General features: G+C 38.3%; 1 protein-coding gene and 1 pseudogene across 4 annotated transcripts; one reads left to right on the top strand and one right to left on the bottom strand.

Moving 5' to 3' along the window:
• The first annotated feature begins 4216 nt into the window (after positions 1 to 4216).
• On the top strand, positions 4217 to 11810 carry map7a (microtubule-associated protein 7a). Of its 4 annotated transcripts, XM_074660933.1 has the most exons (16): positions 4217 to 4326; positions 4515 to 4785; positions 5458 to 5562; positions 6271 to 6345; positions 6447 to 6610; positions 6721 to 6820; positions 6982 to 7098; positions 7304 to 7479; positions 7633 to 7757; positions 8467 to 8705; positions 8790 to 8958; positions 9044 to 9212; positions 9329 to 9433; positions 9597 to 9647; positions 9774 to 10002; positions 10918 to 11810. In XM_074660933.1, exons 2-16 carry the CDS (start codon positions 4659 to 4661, stop codon positions 10926 to 10928), a joined length of 1962 nt encoding a protein of 653 aa, XP_074517034.1. In that variant the 5' UTR covers positions 4217 to 4326; positions 4515 to 4658; the 3' UTR covers positions 10929 to 11810. The 4 variants fall into 4 exon arrangements, with proteins under 4 accessions (XP_074517034.1, XP_074517035.1, XP_074517036.1 ...); XM_074660934.1 differs by lacking the exon at positions 4217 to 4326 and having other exon boundaries at positions 4342 to 4785; positions 7328 to 7479; XM_074660932.1 differs by lacking the exon at positions 4217 to 4326 and having other exon boundaries at positions 4344 to 4785.
• A 133-nt stretch (positions 11811 to 11943) lies between these two features.
• LOC141783561 (uncharacterized) lies at positions 11944 to 17649 on the bottom strand (annotated as a pseudogene).
• Between the last annotated feature and the right edge of the window lie 987 nt (positions 17650 to 18636).

Genomic DNA, 18636 nt, shown 5'->3' with positions numbered 1-18636 from the left:
CAGTCTGTAAGCCATACGTCAAAGTCTAATGTTGCTGGTATCCGATGAAATTAGGCTCTAAATTATTTAAGCGCTCCAGTCAGGGTTGCATGTGGCATCCTCATTATGTGAAGGTATCACTATTCACAACAAAAGAAATAGATTTAGCTTAGAGGGAATGACAGGGAAACATGTTATCATTATTTTCAAATTGGGAAAATATCTTTATGTTTTACCAACTTAAGAAACTTTTAGCATTCTACGTTCAAGGGTACATATATAACCCAATATTTAGTAGATGTGTATCAAACAAAACATCATGCTTAACTTTATGCAACTACTTTCCTTGTATTTACCTAGAACTGTAAAGGATGCATCCTTTTCCTGCCCGCTCAATTGGAAGTGTGTGATACTCTCAGTGACACCAACCTGACCTCTCCGTTGAGGGATTCTGCCCTTAATTACATGATTCAATACCGGCTACGAGGGGTTGAGGAGATCCTAGTTCCTCCAGGATGGCCGGTAACCATGTCAGCAATCGTGCAAAGTTACTGGTTGCCCCTGTAGTCTCATATACTAACCTCCTTCTCTGATGGATGTTGTCATCAGACGCAACTTTAAACACTTTGAAGTTGAGCCACCCAACCGTGCCATGGTTGACTTTTCTAGTCTGATAAAGAAGAAAAACTTGATTAAAAAACAATTATAGGCAACCATACTTTATCAGAGAATCTCTCAGTAGAGATGAGCTGTCTCTGGAGCAACATATCAGCTTAAAAACACAAACATCTAATATCTATGCAGTAAAAAAAGAGTTTTTATTTATATTTTGGATTAATATTTAGGTGACACTATTGAATATGCATGAGCAGGCAACCAAGCCCTTAAATTGACACCTTTGACAATGTCGTCTAGGGTGAACCACAGAATGACTTGATACCAACCATGCAATCTTATCCCATGTAGGTCCAGTGTCCAAAGGCTTTTTTTGGCTGTTGGTTGTAGACCGGTTATCACCATCTTGTTTGTGCTCCAGTGACTCTGTGGGCACACCACCTGACAGTGGTGTCGCGTATCGTTATGACACTTTTCTCTCGAACTCTCGGTTGGGGGAGTTTGGCCAGCTTCATCAGTGAAACACAGCCAAAGAGCATTGTTATTGTTGGTGTCGGGGGGGGGGGTGTATTGTACAAGGCAGCAAGCACGTAGGACCTGAACTCAAGTGACCTCAGGAGCTTTCTTAAAATGAATTACTCAAAATCGGAATGATTGATTTGTTTATTCTATAGTTTGTAATATCTTCTATAAGATAAGATAAGATAAGATAAGATGAACCTTTATTAATCCCCAGAGGGAAATTCAGGTGTCAAAGCAGCAACATCAGCAAACATCAGCAAACAAAGTGAAACACAGGAGAGGTAAAGGTATACAAAAAATATAAAAACAATAAATAGATAAAAGATACAGAGTGAATGGGTGAACATAGTGTGTACAGTCCGTCAAAAAATAAATGTAATATGTACATATGTGCAGTCTATAAAGTGGTATATAGGATGTATAGTGTACCACTTTATAGACTGCAGATATGTACATATTACATTTATTTATTGTCAACACACCACTGCATCCTATGTTACTTAAATGGACAAAACTGTTCAGCCTAGTTTTGAACAAACTGTGTGCATACATTTTCTACAATGCCACATCACAAGCCTCCCTAAGACAGCTGTAACCTACATCAACAACATCCAATGCCATTATGATGAACATAGTTAGGTCAGCCTAAAGCCAAAACACAGTCTGTCTAGACACATACTCTAGATAATATATACCATACTCACTGTATATGGGATACCTGTTGTGGCCACAGTAATGAATGGAAGCACCACCTGGTGGCCAGAGAGCTCATGTTCCTGGAAGACAGTTTAAATAAACTTATTTCACCTGTTCATCTCTAACTGGAATCTCCGGTGTTTTTGACAATAGCCGCCACTCGCTTATTTTTTTGTACAACACAGGCCATTTCGGTTGTCTAGACCCCCTAGACACCTAGTAGTACCACCAAAATTACTTTACACATCAATGATCTCCTCATAGTTATACTACAACACTTAGTTTGGAAAAATATGCTTTTGCTTAATTTTGGTGAATTTTGAATGGGGAAAATATTCAATAACTTCACTTTTATAAAGTGAAGTGCCATCAAAATGTCTTAATTAGTTTAATAAGTATAATCAGGAAGAGACCATTGATGTGTGAAGTGATTTTGGTGGTCCTACACTGCATAATACTGAAGGTATTGAATATTTTTCCCATTAAAAATTCAAAAGAATTATGCAAAATAATAATTAATAATTTCTCCTCGGGGGGCTCCGTACGGTTCAATATGACAATAGAACAGAAATTATTTTTGTTTTACTTTTGTATGGCACTTTTTAGGCGGACGTTTTACTGGCTTTTTAGTTGCTTTCAGTCCAAAATGGCTAAAGGATACCTTTGCTGCTGAGCACTGATACTGCAATGGAACAAACGATTGAGCTTCACCTCTTGGCAATATATGCTCTTTGATGTTACTAGCAGAGTACTAGCTACAGACTGTGGTCTTTTTGTGGCTAAGGATAACAAGCTAACTTATCTAATTGATAGAAAAGTTTACTCTCATACGGGTTGTTTGCTTTTTTAATGAATGACATTTTGCTTTATTTTACAGGCAGCATCATGGCAGCCCAGACAGGATGACTCACGATCAACCTTTGCCCCCCCAAAAGGTCAGAGGTGATTATCAGTATCAGTGGTTTATCAATAACAGCTAGCTAGTTATTCAGACAGTTATTTTGCAGTAGTTAATAACCATCTTCTTTATTTCTTGGCAACTAAAAGAATAACAACAAAACATGTTTACACATTTAACCACGTTTCACACCTTTCGCTCTGGTTATCATGAGCATGGTGTTTTTTAAGCAATGCCTCAAGGAAAGATAACACAAGATCTTTTTAATGTTCAGTTTGGTTTAAAGGACTGAATCATTTAAAACAGCATGTGACAGTTCAATCAATCCCTTACCAAACAGACGTTTATTCAAGTGTGCTATTAGTTTACTTTTTTAAAACTTAAAATAAGAGAGTATACGTTCAGTTTACTTTTTATGTACTTATCAGAGATATACTTAACATAAGTACACATAAGTATACTTGGCACATACTGACAAGTATACGGAAAAGTCTAAGTCTACTTGGCTCATACTGACAAGTATACAGAAAAGTCTAAGTATACTTGGCTCATACTGACAAGTATACATACAAGTGTAAGTATACTTGGCTTATACTGACAAGTATACAGAAAAGTCTAAGTATACTTGGCTTATACTGACAAGTAGACAGAAAAAGTCTAAGTATACTTGGCTCATACTGACAAGTATACATACAAGTGTAAGTATACTTGGCTTATACTGACAAGTATACAGAAAAGTCTAAGTATACTTGGCACATACTGACAAGTATACAGAAAAGTCTAAGAAAAGTTGGCTTATACTGACAAGTAGACAGAAAAAGTCTAAGTATACTTGGCTTATAGACCTACTTGTACGTAATCTTTTGATTGAGATATACTTAAGAAAAGTATAATTAAGTATTGAATTAAGTGTGTGAGTCCATGCCTGATATTAAACATGTGGTTTAATGAATTGTCACACACCTTTGCCCCTCCATGTGCTTATACTTTGTGATAAAACCTGACTAATCAGGGGTTTTCAAAGTCGGAGACTGTGGGCTTCCCCTCAGACAAAGCTTGGAAATCCATCCAATAGTTGTTGAAATATTTCTCAACTTGACTGATTCTTTTGTTGAAAATGAATTTGGCTGTTCTTAAAGAGAGGATTTCTTCTTTGAATTTGATTGGGTTTTGCTCATTTGGCCCTGAATAAAAACATAAAACTTGTCAAAAAGGTTTTATTTTTGTGAATGAAGCTGAAGCCATTTAAAGGCAAGGCTGACTTCAGCTTGTTCTCCAGAAAGAAAGACCTCCATCTAGTGGTCTTACCATTTCATTCATCAGGGAGGAATCATGGGTAAAAAAAAAAAAAAAATCCCATTTGTGCCTCGTCTATTGAGAGCACCGACTCCATCAGAGCGAGTTAATGTCCAAGCCATGTATGTCACTGAATATTACAGCACCGTTGTCATGGTAATTATTCATGAAGCAGCTTCCATTTTTTTTTTTCTGTCTCCAGGAAACGCTGCATCCCTTTGGCCACATCCATCCATCCAGCAAGCAGGAAGGCAGTGTTTGGGGGACTTAAAGTGACACAGCTATATTATGTGAAAGTAAAGCAGAGCAGCTCACAAGGGGTGAGATCTTTAAAAGGGGGTGTAGCCTTTAAATAGACAAGCCTCACTGAGGATCTCTCCAGACTTCCACAGCCTTAAAGGAGACAGGATAAAATTTGTGGATAACCTTTTAATTTATCTCTAACCCATTGGACAGAGGGGATAACTGGATGCTTTGTTTTCATGCTTTTCTCTCTATTGGTTTAAAGGGCTCTGATGAACAAGCAGCTGATGCAAAGGGCAGTTATCTGCACGGCGTACTCGGAAAGTGAAGGACCCGAAGGCATCTTGAAATAGAAATTTAAAAGAGGAGGAGGAGAGAAAGGAGGGGGTTTTAGAGTGAGAGCATTGGTATGCCAGGCTCAAAACCAAGCATGGCTGTGCAGAAGAAACACAGTGACGTCCCTCCATCGCAGGGACCACTTTCTACACGTACCATCGAGAGCCAGAAGAAGAGGAATGGATCTGAAAGAACAGGAGGTTTGTAGCTTTTATCTATGCTTTTTATTTACAAAGGATTTGTATGGTATCTGATCAAAACAAGCCTTTCATTGAAGCAAAGCCAGAATGACTGTAAATCACAAACACAGCATCATATGATCATATTGATGACGCATGAATAGAATACATATATTTGCTTTGAGAAATCTTTCTGTAATGGAGCATGGATACCATAAACATGAGGAAATCAGGTGATATCTGTGGACATAATACACACATAGCATCCCTGATATTGTTTAACCCTAAAGGAATACATGTGATTGTTTCCCCCCCTTTAAAGAAATTGATCATCAGTCTTGTGTGTCGCCTTTCGTTGTTTGTTTCGTCTCCATGAGGACTGATCAGGTGCTAGCATGTTCTCTTCGCCTTTTCCAAGCAGGCAGTTTATAATGGCTCTTTCATTTGCAGCTGACCCTAAGGCCATCCCAGTCCACAACAGCCACTATTTGGGACCAATTATTCAAGCTCATTTTGTAATATCTAACTGCCCCTTTCATATCATCTGTTGTGCTAAAAGATGCATTTACAGATTTACAGAAAATCCTAAATATCAAAGGAATATTGAGTGTCAGATTAGGTTTTATTAATAAAACCTGCAAGATGTCAGAGGTATTGCTTCTTTTTTACCTGCTGTTTTTTCCTCACTTTTAGACAATGGTGGTCAGATCAAACCAAATCTACAGGCAAAGAAAACAGCCTGTTCTGTCAACAAGGCTGCCCAAATCTGCAACACAGCCACTCCACGGGCCGCTGCAGGTCTGATACAGCACACACATTCACCATTTTATCAGGCCGCTGTCATATTATGAGGTTATCAGAGGTTATCCTTTTTACAAACAGTCTAGATTCTGGTTTTAATGTTTAAATCACAAGGTACAGGATGTTGCCTTTTGTATAATAATATATAATATATAGTGTTGTTCCGATACCGATACCAGTATCGGAAATGCGTCCAATATTGCCCAAATTTCAGGATCGGTTATCGGTGAGTATGACAGTCTACGCACCAATCCGATACCAAAATGTATTAAACCAGAAAAAATCAACTTGTTTAACCAGAAATCAATTCATCAATAGCTGGTAAATATGAATAATAACTATATAATTTTTTATCACGCTGGTATCGTCTCGGTACTCTGTATCGACCGATACCGCAAGTTCAGGTATCGGAATCGGTATCGGGAAGGAAAAAAATGGTATCGGAACATCTCTAGTAATGTATATCAAAACAGTACTACACTGGAAAAGCTTCAAAATGTGTGAGCCTGAGGTTATCATCTAGTGATATAATTTCATGGAAGTAATCAAAAGGCAGCAGCTGTCATATTATTAGGATATTGGATAATGGCTTTCAGCATGAAATGTCTAGACTGAATGTCTAGATTTTGGTTTTAATGTTCAATATAACTTATATTTATGTAATTTATGGCATCAAACCAGTGACTACAAAGTCTTATTTTCTAGTGGCCAATGGAGCAAATATTGATGAGAGGCTGAAAGCAGCACGGGAAAGAAGAGAGGAGCACCAGAAGTTACTTGGTATGTGACACTGTTAATGCATTGTCCTCAATTTCTAATAAGATTTAACATACATTAATGAGTTATCTATTTATACTGGTTCACTCTTTTTTTTCCCTCAGTCTCTCGGGAGCAGGGCAGGGTGGAGCGGGAGCAGCGCGCCAGGCAATACTATGAACAACAACTGCAGGAGCGCAAGAAGAAACTCCAGGACCAGAGGCTCAAAGAGGAGATGAAGCGCTCTGCCGTGGAGGGGAAGCGCAAGCAGAAACTGAAGGAGGAGAAAGTGAGTTTTGATGGTGGATATAAAAAACATTTATTTTTAGTGAGGCCGATGCTTGCCCTAGCTCGGGGTTGAATCACACCAACAACTGAAGCTTGTTTTCCTGAATCAAGGAGCGATATGAATCTGCAGTGCGTAGGACGGTGGAAAAGAGCCAAAGGGCCCAAAACGGCCTCGGCCAAAACTCAAGAGGAAGGAAGCTCACCAAGAACGGTGAGTAGAGACGAATTTACTTTCTATTTTTCCTCTCTTTTAACATCTTTTTAAACTCATAACACCATACTTAACAGTATCTGTTCTCTGTGTAACACAACAATTCTCGGAGTGCCTTATCTTTTTGTTTTTGCTGCACTTAAAACTGATCAATACGCTAGTTCCACGTCGCTTGCCACTGACAACATGGGAGAAGAACTTGGTCAGTCGCCTGCTTACCCCCACATGCTCTTATCTGGCCAGGAGCAAGAGTGCTGCTTGTCAGTCAGGAGAAGAAGGTACTCTCCCCCATGATAACAGCTGCTTTAATAATATGGCAATACTAATTTTATGTAGTGCATTTGTATGATACTACTATAACTAACCAACTGCTCATTTTCCCCTCTGTTTACGCACTGATTCACAATTCCATCACTGTTTCCACCATTTGTGCATATTTCCTCCAATTTCCCACAATAATTATGGCACAAATCACTGGCTCAGTTGTCCATATTTGTCGCCGTGCAGTTTCATTCCACTCCATGAATTCCACCACCACCACCACCACCACCACCACCACCCCTCCCAAACCCCAGCGCCAGTCTGGTCCAGTCCACCCCAGGCCATCTGCCTCCCCGAGTCCCAACAACAGACAGCAGAGAAGCGTCAATCTGGCACAGGTAATTCTATCTGCTCCTTTGGTCTTGCATATTTTTAGGATCACCCAGCTGTCTCTTTTTTCAGTTTTTACTTATTTAGATTTTTGGATTGAAAGAGGAGAAACATTATGTCAGAAAGGAATTCTGATAATCTTTTTCTTCTTTTTGATTTAGATCAAAACAGCGAGACAGCAAGACGCTAATAAGAAGAACTCAATTACTAGATCACCTGCCGTCAAAACCAGTGTGAAACCAGCCAAAGTTAAACAAAGCAGAACAACCTCCCCCTCACCTGAACGGTAGGTGAAATGTTTGTGACCAAAAACAACCTGGGGGTCTTGATTTTAAGGGGTGTAAAACAACCTTTTTAAAAAATATACAGTTGGCCTATATCTCAGCATTTCATTCATTTCTGTGAAGAAAACTAATTGAAATTGTTTTTTTTAAAGTTTGGATTATTATTTAAGATATAAATAGGATAGTTAGATTCACGGACCCTTCCCTCTCTGCTAAACAGCCTCGTCCTGCATTAGAAAAGTACACAGTTAAAACAATCAAAGAGCTAATAGAACAATGGCCAAGCGTCAGAGAGAAGAAAACGCTGAATCTGTCAAAAAAGAAGCCTATTAAGTATGTATGAGTGTTAAAAAATTTTAAATACACAATTCAGACAGAGAATTGTATTAAAGGTTCCTAAAAATAACAGGAAAACTTATCTCTGATGCAATATTCACAGGAAATAATCTGCAAAATTCATCCAAAATCGCTTGTTTTACATAAACTTCCTGCAGTTATTACATTCTCTGTTTGGGTTAATTGTTCAGTTTATCAGTTGTTCTGTACTGTTATTGTTATGCATTGAATATAATATGAAATATCCATAAAATGTGTCACTTAGTCAGGGGTCGTCAGTTTACTCAGTGATAGAAAATAAATCCCTTGAGGGGAAAAGGTATGGAACCACTGAAACAAATTGGGACATCTGCTCTCTTCTGCTGGATCTTAAAGGACCCCCCGAAAAACAATCAGCAGACACTCAACCCCGCTGCAGATCGAGCTCCCATCGGTCCCCGAGGAAGATGTTACCATTTGTACTTCTGCCCTCTCTCCTGGTAACTCGAGGCCTGTCAGGACATCAGCTGAAGGTCAGAGTGAGATAATGAGGGATGAAAATCCACCAGAGGCTCCATGTTCGGTCCTGCCCCACAAAGAGACGGCAGCTGTAACCACAACAGCAGGACATGGAGGTAAGATAGAGAAATGCTTTTAAAAAAGTGCAGTATTTAAAGTGGCATTTCATTTGTATTGAAGTTGATATTATCTCTCTTCAGAAGCGCCTCCTCATCCAGCTCCACAGCCTCCTGAAGTCATGAGTAGACCTTCAGCCGGGACTACAGACCGAGTGGAGGCCTCACGTCTCCTGGCTGAAAAGAGAAGAGAGGCCCGACTACAACGGGAGAGAGAGGACCAGGAGCGTCTGCAAAGAGAGGAGGCCGAACGGTAACAAGCATGTCCCCCTACGAGACAGAAACACTGCAGTAGCAGGACATTAAGACTGTTATATTACAATTTATGACATGTCCAGGCGGAGTCGTGAGGAACTGGAGCGCAAGAGGGCAGAGGAACGAGCGCGACAGCAGGCCGAAGCTCAGCGTCTCATAGAGGAGAAGATGAGGAGGGAGGAAGAGGAGCAGAGGAAAGCTGAGGAAGAGAGAGCTCAGGCTATGATGGAAGCCGCCCTTCTGCAGAAACAGGTGGGAAAAGCAAACACAGGTGGGAATTTGCAGAGAGGTGTCCTTGTGGATGTTTTTTGTGTTTTTTTTACTCTTTTATTTTGAATTGATAATCACTGTTTTGCCTGTTTCTATAGAGAGAGGAGGAACAAGCCAAAGAGATGGCAAAAGCAGAGCAGATCAAACAAGAGCGAGAAATCGTCGCTCAGAAAGAGGAGGCAGCACGCCAAGTCAGAAAAAAGGTGACAAGATAGACAGTGTGTCTAAATAATCTCATCTAAAAATGTAAATTCTGTACACAACAATGTCTCGACTGTGTTCATGAAAAGCGCTGACTTATTAAGAGACTGAATGGTTGCACAGAGCCTACTGTGACGGTTTCATAAAAAGTGTTTTCTTTTCCAGCGACTGGAGGAGATCATGCGGAGAACCAGAAGGACAGATTCTCCTGATACGGTGAGAGTTACGGTTTACGGTAAAAGTACATTGCCCCACGGCTCCTACAGTGTGACGCACATCCAGCATTCACTAATAACTAACCAGCTCAACTTCTAAAAGCTTTTTCTCCTTTTTTTAATGCAGAAATCTGCACCAGTGAGGATTTTGCCAAATGAAGCCCGACCAAAGGAAAACACAGAGCCTGTGCACAACGGCACTACAGAAGACGCCGTCAAGCTGCTGGTGGGGACGAAGACCTCACAGCTGGGGCTGAACAACGAGGAAGACATGGTACCTGTTGTGGCCTTCAAAGAACGCAGGTCCCTCAGGACTCTCACAGGCCTCGAGGAGATCCAGACCCACCAACGAGCAGGTGAGACACAGAGAACGCTTGCCACCAGCCAGATCCTGATCGATTTTGGCTCTGGCTGGTGACTTTTTAGAAGTCAGGCCCCTTGTGGTCCTAGAAACTTATGCACTAACATACTTAGAGCTGTCCACTTGTGATCGGATCACCCAACAGGGCCTTGCTGACATGTTCCATCATACGTCATGTTTGTTCGCAATCATCTTTAAAGAGGCACAGCAGTGTTTACGGACCACACAATTAGGACCATTCATTCATCTTGAACTGCGAGCTGTCCAGGCAGGGTCTTGTGCATCAGCCTGGAAGCTGTATAGACCAGGTGTCGGCTACCTTTTTAAATTTTATTCCATCCATATATGATATGTCATATCAGGACATTGTAATATCACGTTGTCCATAATCAGGACATTGTAATTATGTATGAGATCACTATACGAGAAGGCTTCCATCGTTATGAAAACTCCTTCTTGAAAACTTTTTGATCTGGTTCTTCAGCAATAAACTTAACAAATTAGGCGAAGAAGGCAACGAGTATTAGCCAATCAGATTATTATTCGTTAAATCTATCCATTAAATTTGTGTACTAATAGGAAAATAAATTATCATCAGACATAGGCAGTTTAAGTTTGTAAATTTTTTTAAAAATCCAATTTACCCAGCCACCCACTTCCCAAGTTCTCTTGACCCAAGTTATTATTAATGCAACATTTCGTCCTGCAAGATCTTCGTCACGCAATACCTGACAGTATTCAAAGCACAAAATGTCTTCATCAGTGTGCTGTCAGCCTCCCTTTTTCCTGTATATGCAGTATCCCTTAATGAAAAGTATAAAAACACATCATAAATGTTCTCTCTTAAGCTGCTCTGAAACATTTGATTTAATATCTTGTTTTTTTATCTCCCTATTTGTGCGTTCTTCAGAGGTCATCTGAGCAGCTGCGAAGCGGGCAGACGGTCAAAGACTTCGTTGGAGAGCTGTGATTTCTCTGTGAAACACAGACAGGAGTTACTGCAGTACAGCCATTTTGCTGCCCTTCGGCACCTTGAAAGAGCATGTAAGATTACAGCCTTGCCTCGCACTGAGGACGTCAGCATTTTGGTCACTTTTCTGTGTGTAACCAGCGGCACAAATATTGGGCAAGTTATTTATTGCTTTCTTCAGTACAGCAGGTATCTGAATTAATAACGACTATCCAAACACCAGTAGATGTAGACAGTGGTAATGGTAGTTTGCTGGGAGTGTTGTTGCCTCTGTGAAATAATAGGAATAGCCATTCTAACAATCACAACGTATGTTAGCCATATGCTTTTTGCTTATTCCTGATATTTCTTGCAATCTAAGCACTTTTCCTTCCTCAGTTTTGTCACTGTGGGATTAGAATAGCTCGAGTGGCTGTTTTGCGCTGAGAACACAAGAGTTGTTGTCGAAAGTTAACTTCCTACTCCCCGAATCCCCATCTTACCCTTTGATTTTGTGACGTATAGCAATCACATATTTCAAAGCTGCTAAGGAACTTAGTTTCCAAAGACTTTGCTTCAGTTTTGTGAGTGTTGTTTTAGAGAATATAATGCACAAAGCATTCATTGCACTGTTGACAGTTGCTTTGTTTGATATATCATGTATCACTTTACAAAGCAAAGTATGACGCGTAGAGATTAAGCGAGTTTATTATAATGAAAGCATATAAAAGCAAATGTATCTGATCATCAATATTTGATCTTGTAGTTTAAGTACTGCTTATAACTATCACTTGTTAACCTGTTAAAATGTTGAAATATATGCCATATTTCATTAAAGTTGATACTATGCCGCATCACTGCCTTGTTTCTCACTTAATGTTTTGACTGTAAACATAAAATCAATGAAATAAAATATTAAAACACAATATAAAAATGCTGCTTGTCCAAACAGTGCATGAATGTAAACACTGAGCACATCTCTCAGTGTTTGTGCTGAGATAGTCAGGGGTTAACGGAGGATGGAGAGAGGGGCTGAATCATTTGCAGCAGCCGTCTGGTTTCTTCCGTCTGCGCATGCACCTTCCAGAGCTGAGCCTCCAGCTCGCTGTTAGCCAACAGAGAGGAAAAGTCTCCATCTGCAGACGAACACGGCACAAAGCAACTCAACTTTATTTACATACCACCCAAAGTGCTTCACAGAGCAAGATTAACAGCACAGACAAAAAACAAAACAAAAAAAGGACATCAATTAATAGAATTTTGCAAGACTAAACAATAACATGTTAAGATAAATAAAAGTCACTAGAATAAATAGGTCCAAGAGACAGAAATAAAATTAAAACCATTGATTAACACTTAAAAACTAAGGCAATAAATGATTAGGCACCTTAAGTAAAAGCCAGGCTAAAAAGATAAGATTTCTTTTTAAAAGTGTCCACAGAGGTTAGCAGGCTAAGTATTCCTGAATTGCAATGCCTGATTATTTTGAATTTGTTTAGGGACATCTAGTATGATAAGTTAATTTAAATGGCTGCAGAACCCTTAGTTGCTTAATAGGTAAGGGGACAACAAATACAAACCTTTCTCTTTTTTCCCCGACATTGTTTATTAGAAAAAACGGAAAACATTTTTCATCTTTTTTTGTTAAGGAAACAAACAGACAAACAAAATTGAGTAGAATAAGATAATCCCCATATTAAAATAATAATAATAGTAATAGTAATAGCAATAATAATATTACTAATAAAAAAAAACTAAAAAACCTTTACAAACCTTTCTTGAGGTTGAATACTGTAACTATGCCAAGCTGCTGCAGCTTAACATCTTTCTTTTTGAGAAACACCAACAGGTACTCCGACATGGTGATGTAGTGAGGTCTCAGCAACTGGACCACCTCCCCTTGAATGGTGAATAGTATGAAAACACACAGAATATAACTATATTTATAGTTAATGATATATTATTTAATGTTTTCTATCAGTAAGTAATACTTGCACTTACCAGTCATTTCTAGTTTGCTGATGATGGCCGCACTGTTGTAGGACAGCTGGGGATTTTGTATTTGTCCCGACAACTTCACAAGTCTTGAAACTTGCTCTGATGTTATTGTCACCGACACATTAGACTGACATGGTGACAAATTATGAAAGATTAGGACAATTATTCATATAAAAGATTGATCTCCCCCTTACTGCCATTCTGGGTCTACGAGTGACATCCTGTAATAGTGGTAGCTGTATATATGTCTACTTAGTTGTTTTATACATTTACTTTTTCTCTTTTTGACCACCTTGCCCATTGATGTGTATACAATTCCCCAAATAATTTTAATTGTACGTTATTTTACACCGCTATAAAGTTGTTATTTTAAGAAAAATGGAAAAATAAGATTGACTGCAATAAAACTATTCTTAAAAAAAGAGGGATCTTATCATGCCATTTGAGTTGTATTCCACAGCAAAAATTCAGACAAACACTAATTCACCACTCACCCCAGGTCACGAGGTTATGTAAGCATGATGTCACAAGAAGCAGAGTCTCATCTGACAGGGACGGAGACAGAAGGACCCCGAGGAGTCCTGATAAACACTGACTTTCCATCACAGCCTAGATAACGATGACGGGGTTAAACACGACCGTGCACAAATAAATCATGTATTCACAACAAACATGACATGAAATGATGAATTGTAGCCTCGGCGTACCTGCTGACCCGCGCTGGAGCTACACAGGTCGGTGATTATCTTGCAGCTGTGTGTGACAATGACAGAGCTGGATGTGTGATGATGAAGCAGCTGACCGATTTCCTCCAACAGTCCTTCACTCACAAGGACGTCCTGGAATTAAACCACGGAAATATCATCGACATTGGAATGTAAACAGCTCAGTCCTCATATAATTTCTTTATAGATTACTAGTTCAAGGAAACGAAAAGGAATTTCCCAATAGATTCATAAATCATTTTCGTACTACTTCAGAGCTGTAACACATCACAAACAGTTACCAACTTCCTCGTTATTATGATGCTGCTGTGTAGGAAACCGTACATTGTTTGGTGGGTGTGCCGACAGCGCAGACAGTAGTGTTATGGCTGATTCTATCCACACAGGAGAAGAGGTTTTCAGCAGAACCGCCTTCAGAGGCAGCACACAGTCGAGCTCCATCAGCTGCTCCTGGATCAGAACTACACACACAGAAAAATGACAAACAGCATCTGCTTTGTGTATGGAATCAATCTCTGTCTTTATTGTGTATAATTACCATTCTTTGAGAGAGTTTGTAGGCATCTGCATGCTTGGGTTGAATTCTGAAAAGGAAATAAATATTTTTATTGAACATTGTTGCCGATTTCTCTTCAAACTCAGCCACTAAAGTTCACATTTACCTTTTGCACAGAGGAAGACACAAGAGTCAGAAGAGACTTTAACAAAAAATGCCCCCCGAAGCTGAACAGCTTTGGGTGATGCTCCTGGACGGCGGCGATGTTGCACAGAGCGCTGCAGCTGTTAAACTGAACCTGTGAATCTGAGGACTGCAGCAGAAGGACCAGGATGGGAATGGCTCCTGCTTGACACAAGATCCTCGTTGACCAATCTGGAAAAAGAAAATTTTGGTTTCCATGTTGTATTCAAGCAAAATAACACTGGAAAGAACATTGAGGATTGAGATTTAAAGGAAATGATCCCACCTGACTGTGTGAGGTGTAACAGAGCCCAGGTGGCGTTCTGTTGCACCGGTGGCTCGTAGGATTTTGCTAAAGCCAACAGTGGCATGACTCCATCCGCCATGATGGCTTCCCTGTTTGATTCTGTATGAAAAGAAAAAAAAAACTCCACACATGTTGATGATCTAGACAGATCTATAGTGGTATGTTGTGTCTCTGCAGTCATACACATGATAACATTGGACTGGAATGCTGACGATGCAGAGAGGCATTTTATTTCTTTAAACTATTTAAAGACTTGACTTGTACAAACCTGAGGAGGCCAGCAAGGCGACGCAGGCACACGAGTGACACTGAGCGGCGGCATCACCAGACTGGAACAACTCCAGTATGGGCACCAGCATCCCCATTTCAATCACCAACTCTTTGCACACTGAAATCAGATTGCATGGGCAGTAATTATTATGACCATCTGACCATGACCATCAAAATAAAGAGGATAGTTTTAAGGATTATGAATCAGCAAAAGACAATACTTTAAATACCTTGTGATTGTTATCTCTTACCATTATTCTTGACTAACAGGTTGACTAAGGAGAGAGAGGTAGTCTTTTGCACATCTAGGTCAGTTGATAAAAGTAAGGTCATAACTGGCTCCATGAAAGCGTCTGGTAAGGGCGATTTCACTGAAAGAGACAAAAATCATTGTGGTTGAAGAGGCAGAATTTTATTTCTTGACGCCCAAAGTATTTCTAGAATAACCATGAATGATCTACAAGTTAAACACAATCTTAATTAGCTTTCAGACTCATTATAAGCCAGATGTTAGTTATAAACACTGGTGGTGGGTTTTAAATTCAAATCCTGAACAAAATGTTTTTTTCTAAAGCGAGAAAAGATTAAATTTACACTGAGGAGATCTGTGAAAAAGTTCTGCTTGAAATGGGAACCTTTATTGTCATACTTCGAGAATCTTAAGGAACTACCAACTGGATGAAGAATGGCTAATGTATTGTAACTGAGTGTAACACGTTATAGATATGTGTGGGTTTGTGCCTTGGAGGAATGAAGAAGTATGGCTGTGAAAATGTGCACTTGTACTTGTGAAATGTAGTATTGTGATCAGCTGCCAAGGTGTGTTCGGAGAAGGTGGGTGAGGGGAACCTTGTTAAAAAAAATAAAAACAAAAACGGAGGGTAATGTATTAACCAGTCCTTCGATAAAAAAATATATTAAATTCAAGTCCTAAATGAGATGTCCCACCTGTGTTCTATCAACCTCAACCAAGTAAACAGCAATCTGTCAACTGCCACGTTTATGCAAGATATAATGTGGTCATGCTTTTGCATACTACTGGAACAACCTGTACTTAACTTATCAATACAAGGATCTGACAAAAAAGAACTACAGGTAATACTTTATATGAGTCATCGCTTATGGAGTTACCAGTTTGGTATCATACTGTAGGATTTCAAAATGAAATCTATGTATTATGTCTCCATAATGACACTAAAGCCCACACATGCTGAGAATTATCTGCCATCCCTGTACAAAAATACAGTTGGAAATTTGCATGATACCAGTCCTACCCGTTAGAGAGCTTATCTCTGTACAGTGAGTGATATGAGAAACCTGGAGTGAAAACAATAGTCTCTTTCTGTGCGCCACTGAGCTGCAAGTCATTGCTAGAAATGAAGATAGTCAAGCAACATAAAAATCAGTTTGATTTCTTTACTCACAATGATGACTGAGGTGTAAATAGTACACGGCTGCAGTCATTTGTAGATCAGTGTTCTCTGAGGTTGCAAGTCTGCTCAGTGCCTGTAGACTTTCCTGATTTAGTGGTTCATCATCTGAGAGAAGGAACACATTAACAAATATGAAACATAATTTATTTTATTATCTTACAAATGCACTGTTGATGTAACTGCCCTTACAAAAAAGAAGTATACTTCAAGTTTATTTTATGAAGTAAACTTAAGTATAGTTCAAGTACTGTATATTCCCAAGTATTCTTTATGTAATAAGTATACTAATATCAATGTACTAGTAGTATACTTGTAAGTGTACTATTTCAATACTTCTTGGGACTAAATTGGCCCACTTTTTAAGTATACTTTAAATGTAAGAGTAGTAAACTTTGAGTACACAACTAGTTTACATCCAAGTTGTATTTTGTACTGCAACTATAATATGAAGTATACTTCAAGTGAACTTATAGGTATACTGTTAGTTTACTAGTTATACTTGTATACTTTAGTTTATGAAAGTACACTTTAAAGTATACTCTCAGTACTTAAGTTTCCTTAAGTGAACATATTGTACTTTGCAAAATATACTTTTCTCTATACTTTTCAGTATAAGCCAAGTATACTTTTCTGCATATTCGCCATGTACACTTAGACTTTTCTGTGTACTTGCCATGTACACTTAGACTTTTCTGTATACTTGTCGGTATAAGCCAAGTATACTTAAGTATAATTTAAGTATAAGTTTATCTCTGATATAAAAAGTAATCTAAAAGCATACTATCTTATTTTAAATTTAAAAGAAGTATATACTAATAGCATACTTGAATAAACTTCTTTTTTTGTAAGGGTGTGTCTACTCTTCTAAATTTAAATGAAGGATTTATATCAACTGGGTAGACTTTGTCAGATAAAGTCTGTACAGGTGTGTTTGCCCTCCACCACAATGCTTTCTACAACAAAGAAAGTGAACAGCTTGTTCCTACCATACAGCAGGTGTAGAGAGAGCAACTCTCGCGTCCTTCTCCTCACGAGGAAACTCCTCTCAGGTGTATTCTTCCTGAAGCAGGTGCACTGACAAAGTTCCCTGAAAACCTCCCTTATTTTCTGCTCGAACTCTCTGCAAACTTTCCTCAAATGAACGATGAATTCTTTGAGCAGTCGGGAGCAATTTTCACAAAAGCCAGAAGCCATGACCACATCTTCAGCAGAAAAGAGGTACCTAACTGCCTCACCTGCCTGTCTGTCTGTGTCACACAACCTGCACATAGACACGCCCACTGGAAAGTCACGTGACTGTAAGGTAAATTACAGTTTTTTATTATTGTACAATCTATTGGCAATGTCTAGACACCCAAAAATGTGACTGGCATAATGTACTGTTTGGTTTCTACAATAACTATAGTTTAAAAAAAGAAAAGAAAAGAAATATATATAATAATCGTGATCATGATTTTAGCAAAATTTCATATTCATAAATCCAAATTTAGCCACTCTAAACCCTTATACATACGATTTGAAAATGAAATCAAACTGTAAATTAAAACCATTTTAACTAAAAAAATGTCAGGCTCTGACATTGTTTGTCTATATTAATGACTGTATGTGCACTATAATTACAATAAAGTATTCTTTTTTTTAATCATTTCATTGATCAGACCCTCTACACAATTTATTCAGAAGCAAAATCCTAAATTAAAAGTAAGGTGGTTTATTATCAGTAATGCCTTTTAAACCCATATCTCACGTGTTTCTCTGTTTTTTGTAAAATCTTTACTCACATATTAGCTTGATTATATATTTACCTGTTTTTGTATTTGTATTCTATTAATATATTTATCTTTGCTCTTTCTTTGTTGGTATGGGTTACAGCCTCCTCTATATTATGTACAACTGCAGTGTATAACTGTATATATTTTGTATTGTCTCACTCTTGGGGGGAGTTTTTATGTTCTAATTGTAAAACAAAATAAAATAAGTGAAATAATGTTTAAAAATCTTTATTTGCAGCTGCCTCACGTAAATATGATGGAAAATATTTTAATAATGGAACGTTTTTTTTAATGATATGTTATGTTATTGCTCAGCCATATTTTAATTTTTGATTTATTATTATGTTTTAATTAATAATATAATAATAATAATAATAATTATTATTATTATTATTATTATTATTATTATTATTAATAGTAGTAGTAGTAGTAGCAATTTTATTTATTTATTACTTTTTTTTAATTGCTCAGCCATATATATATATTTTTTTATTAA

This window comes from Sebastes fasciatus, chromosome 15 (assembly GCF_043250625.1).
Source record: "Sebastes fasciatus isolate fSebFas1 chromosome 15, fSebFas1.pri, whole genome shotgun sequence".
NCBI classification, from domain to species: Eukaryota; Metazoa; Chordata; class Actinopteri; order Perciformes; family Sebastidae; genus Sebastes; species Sebastes fasciatus.
Note: the sequence above shows the minus strand (reverse complement) of the source record. Positions and strands in the feature narration are given on the sequence as shown.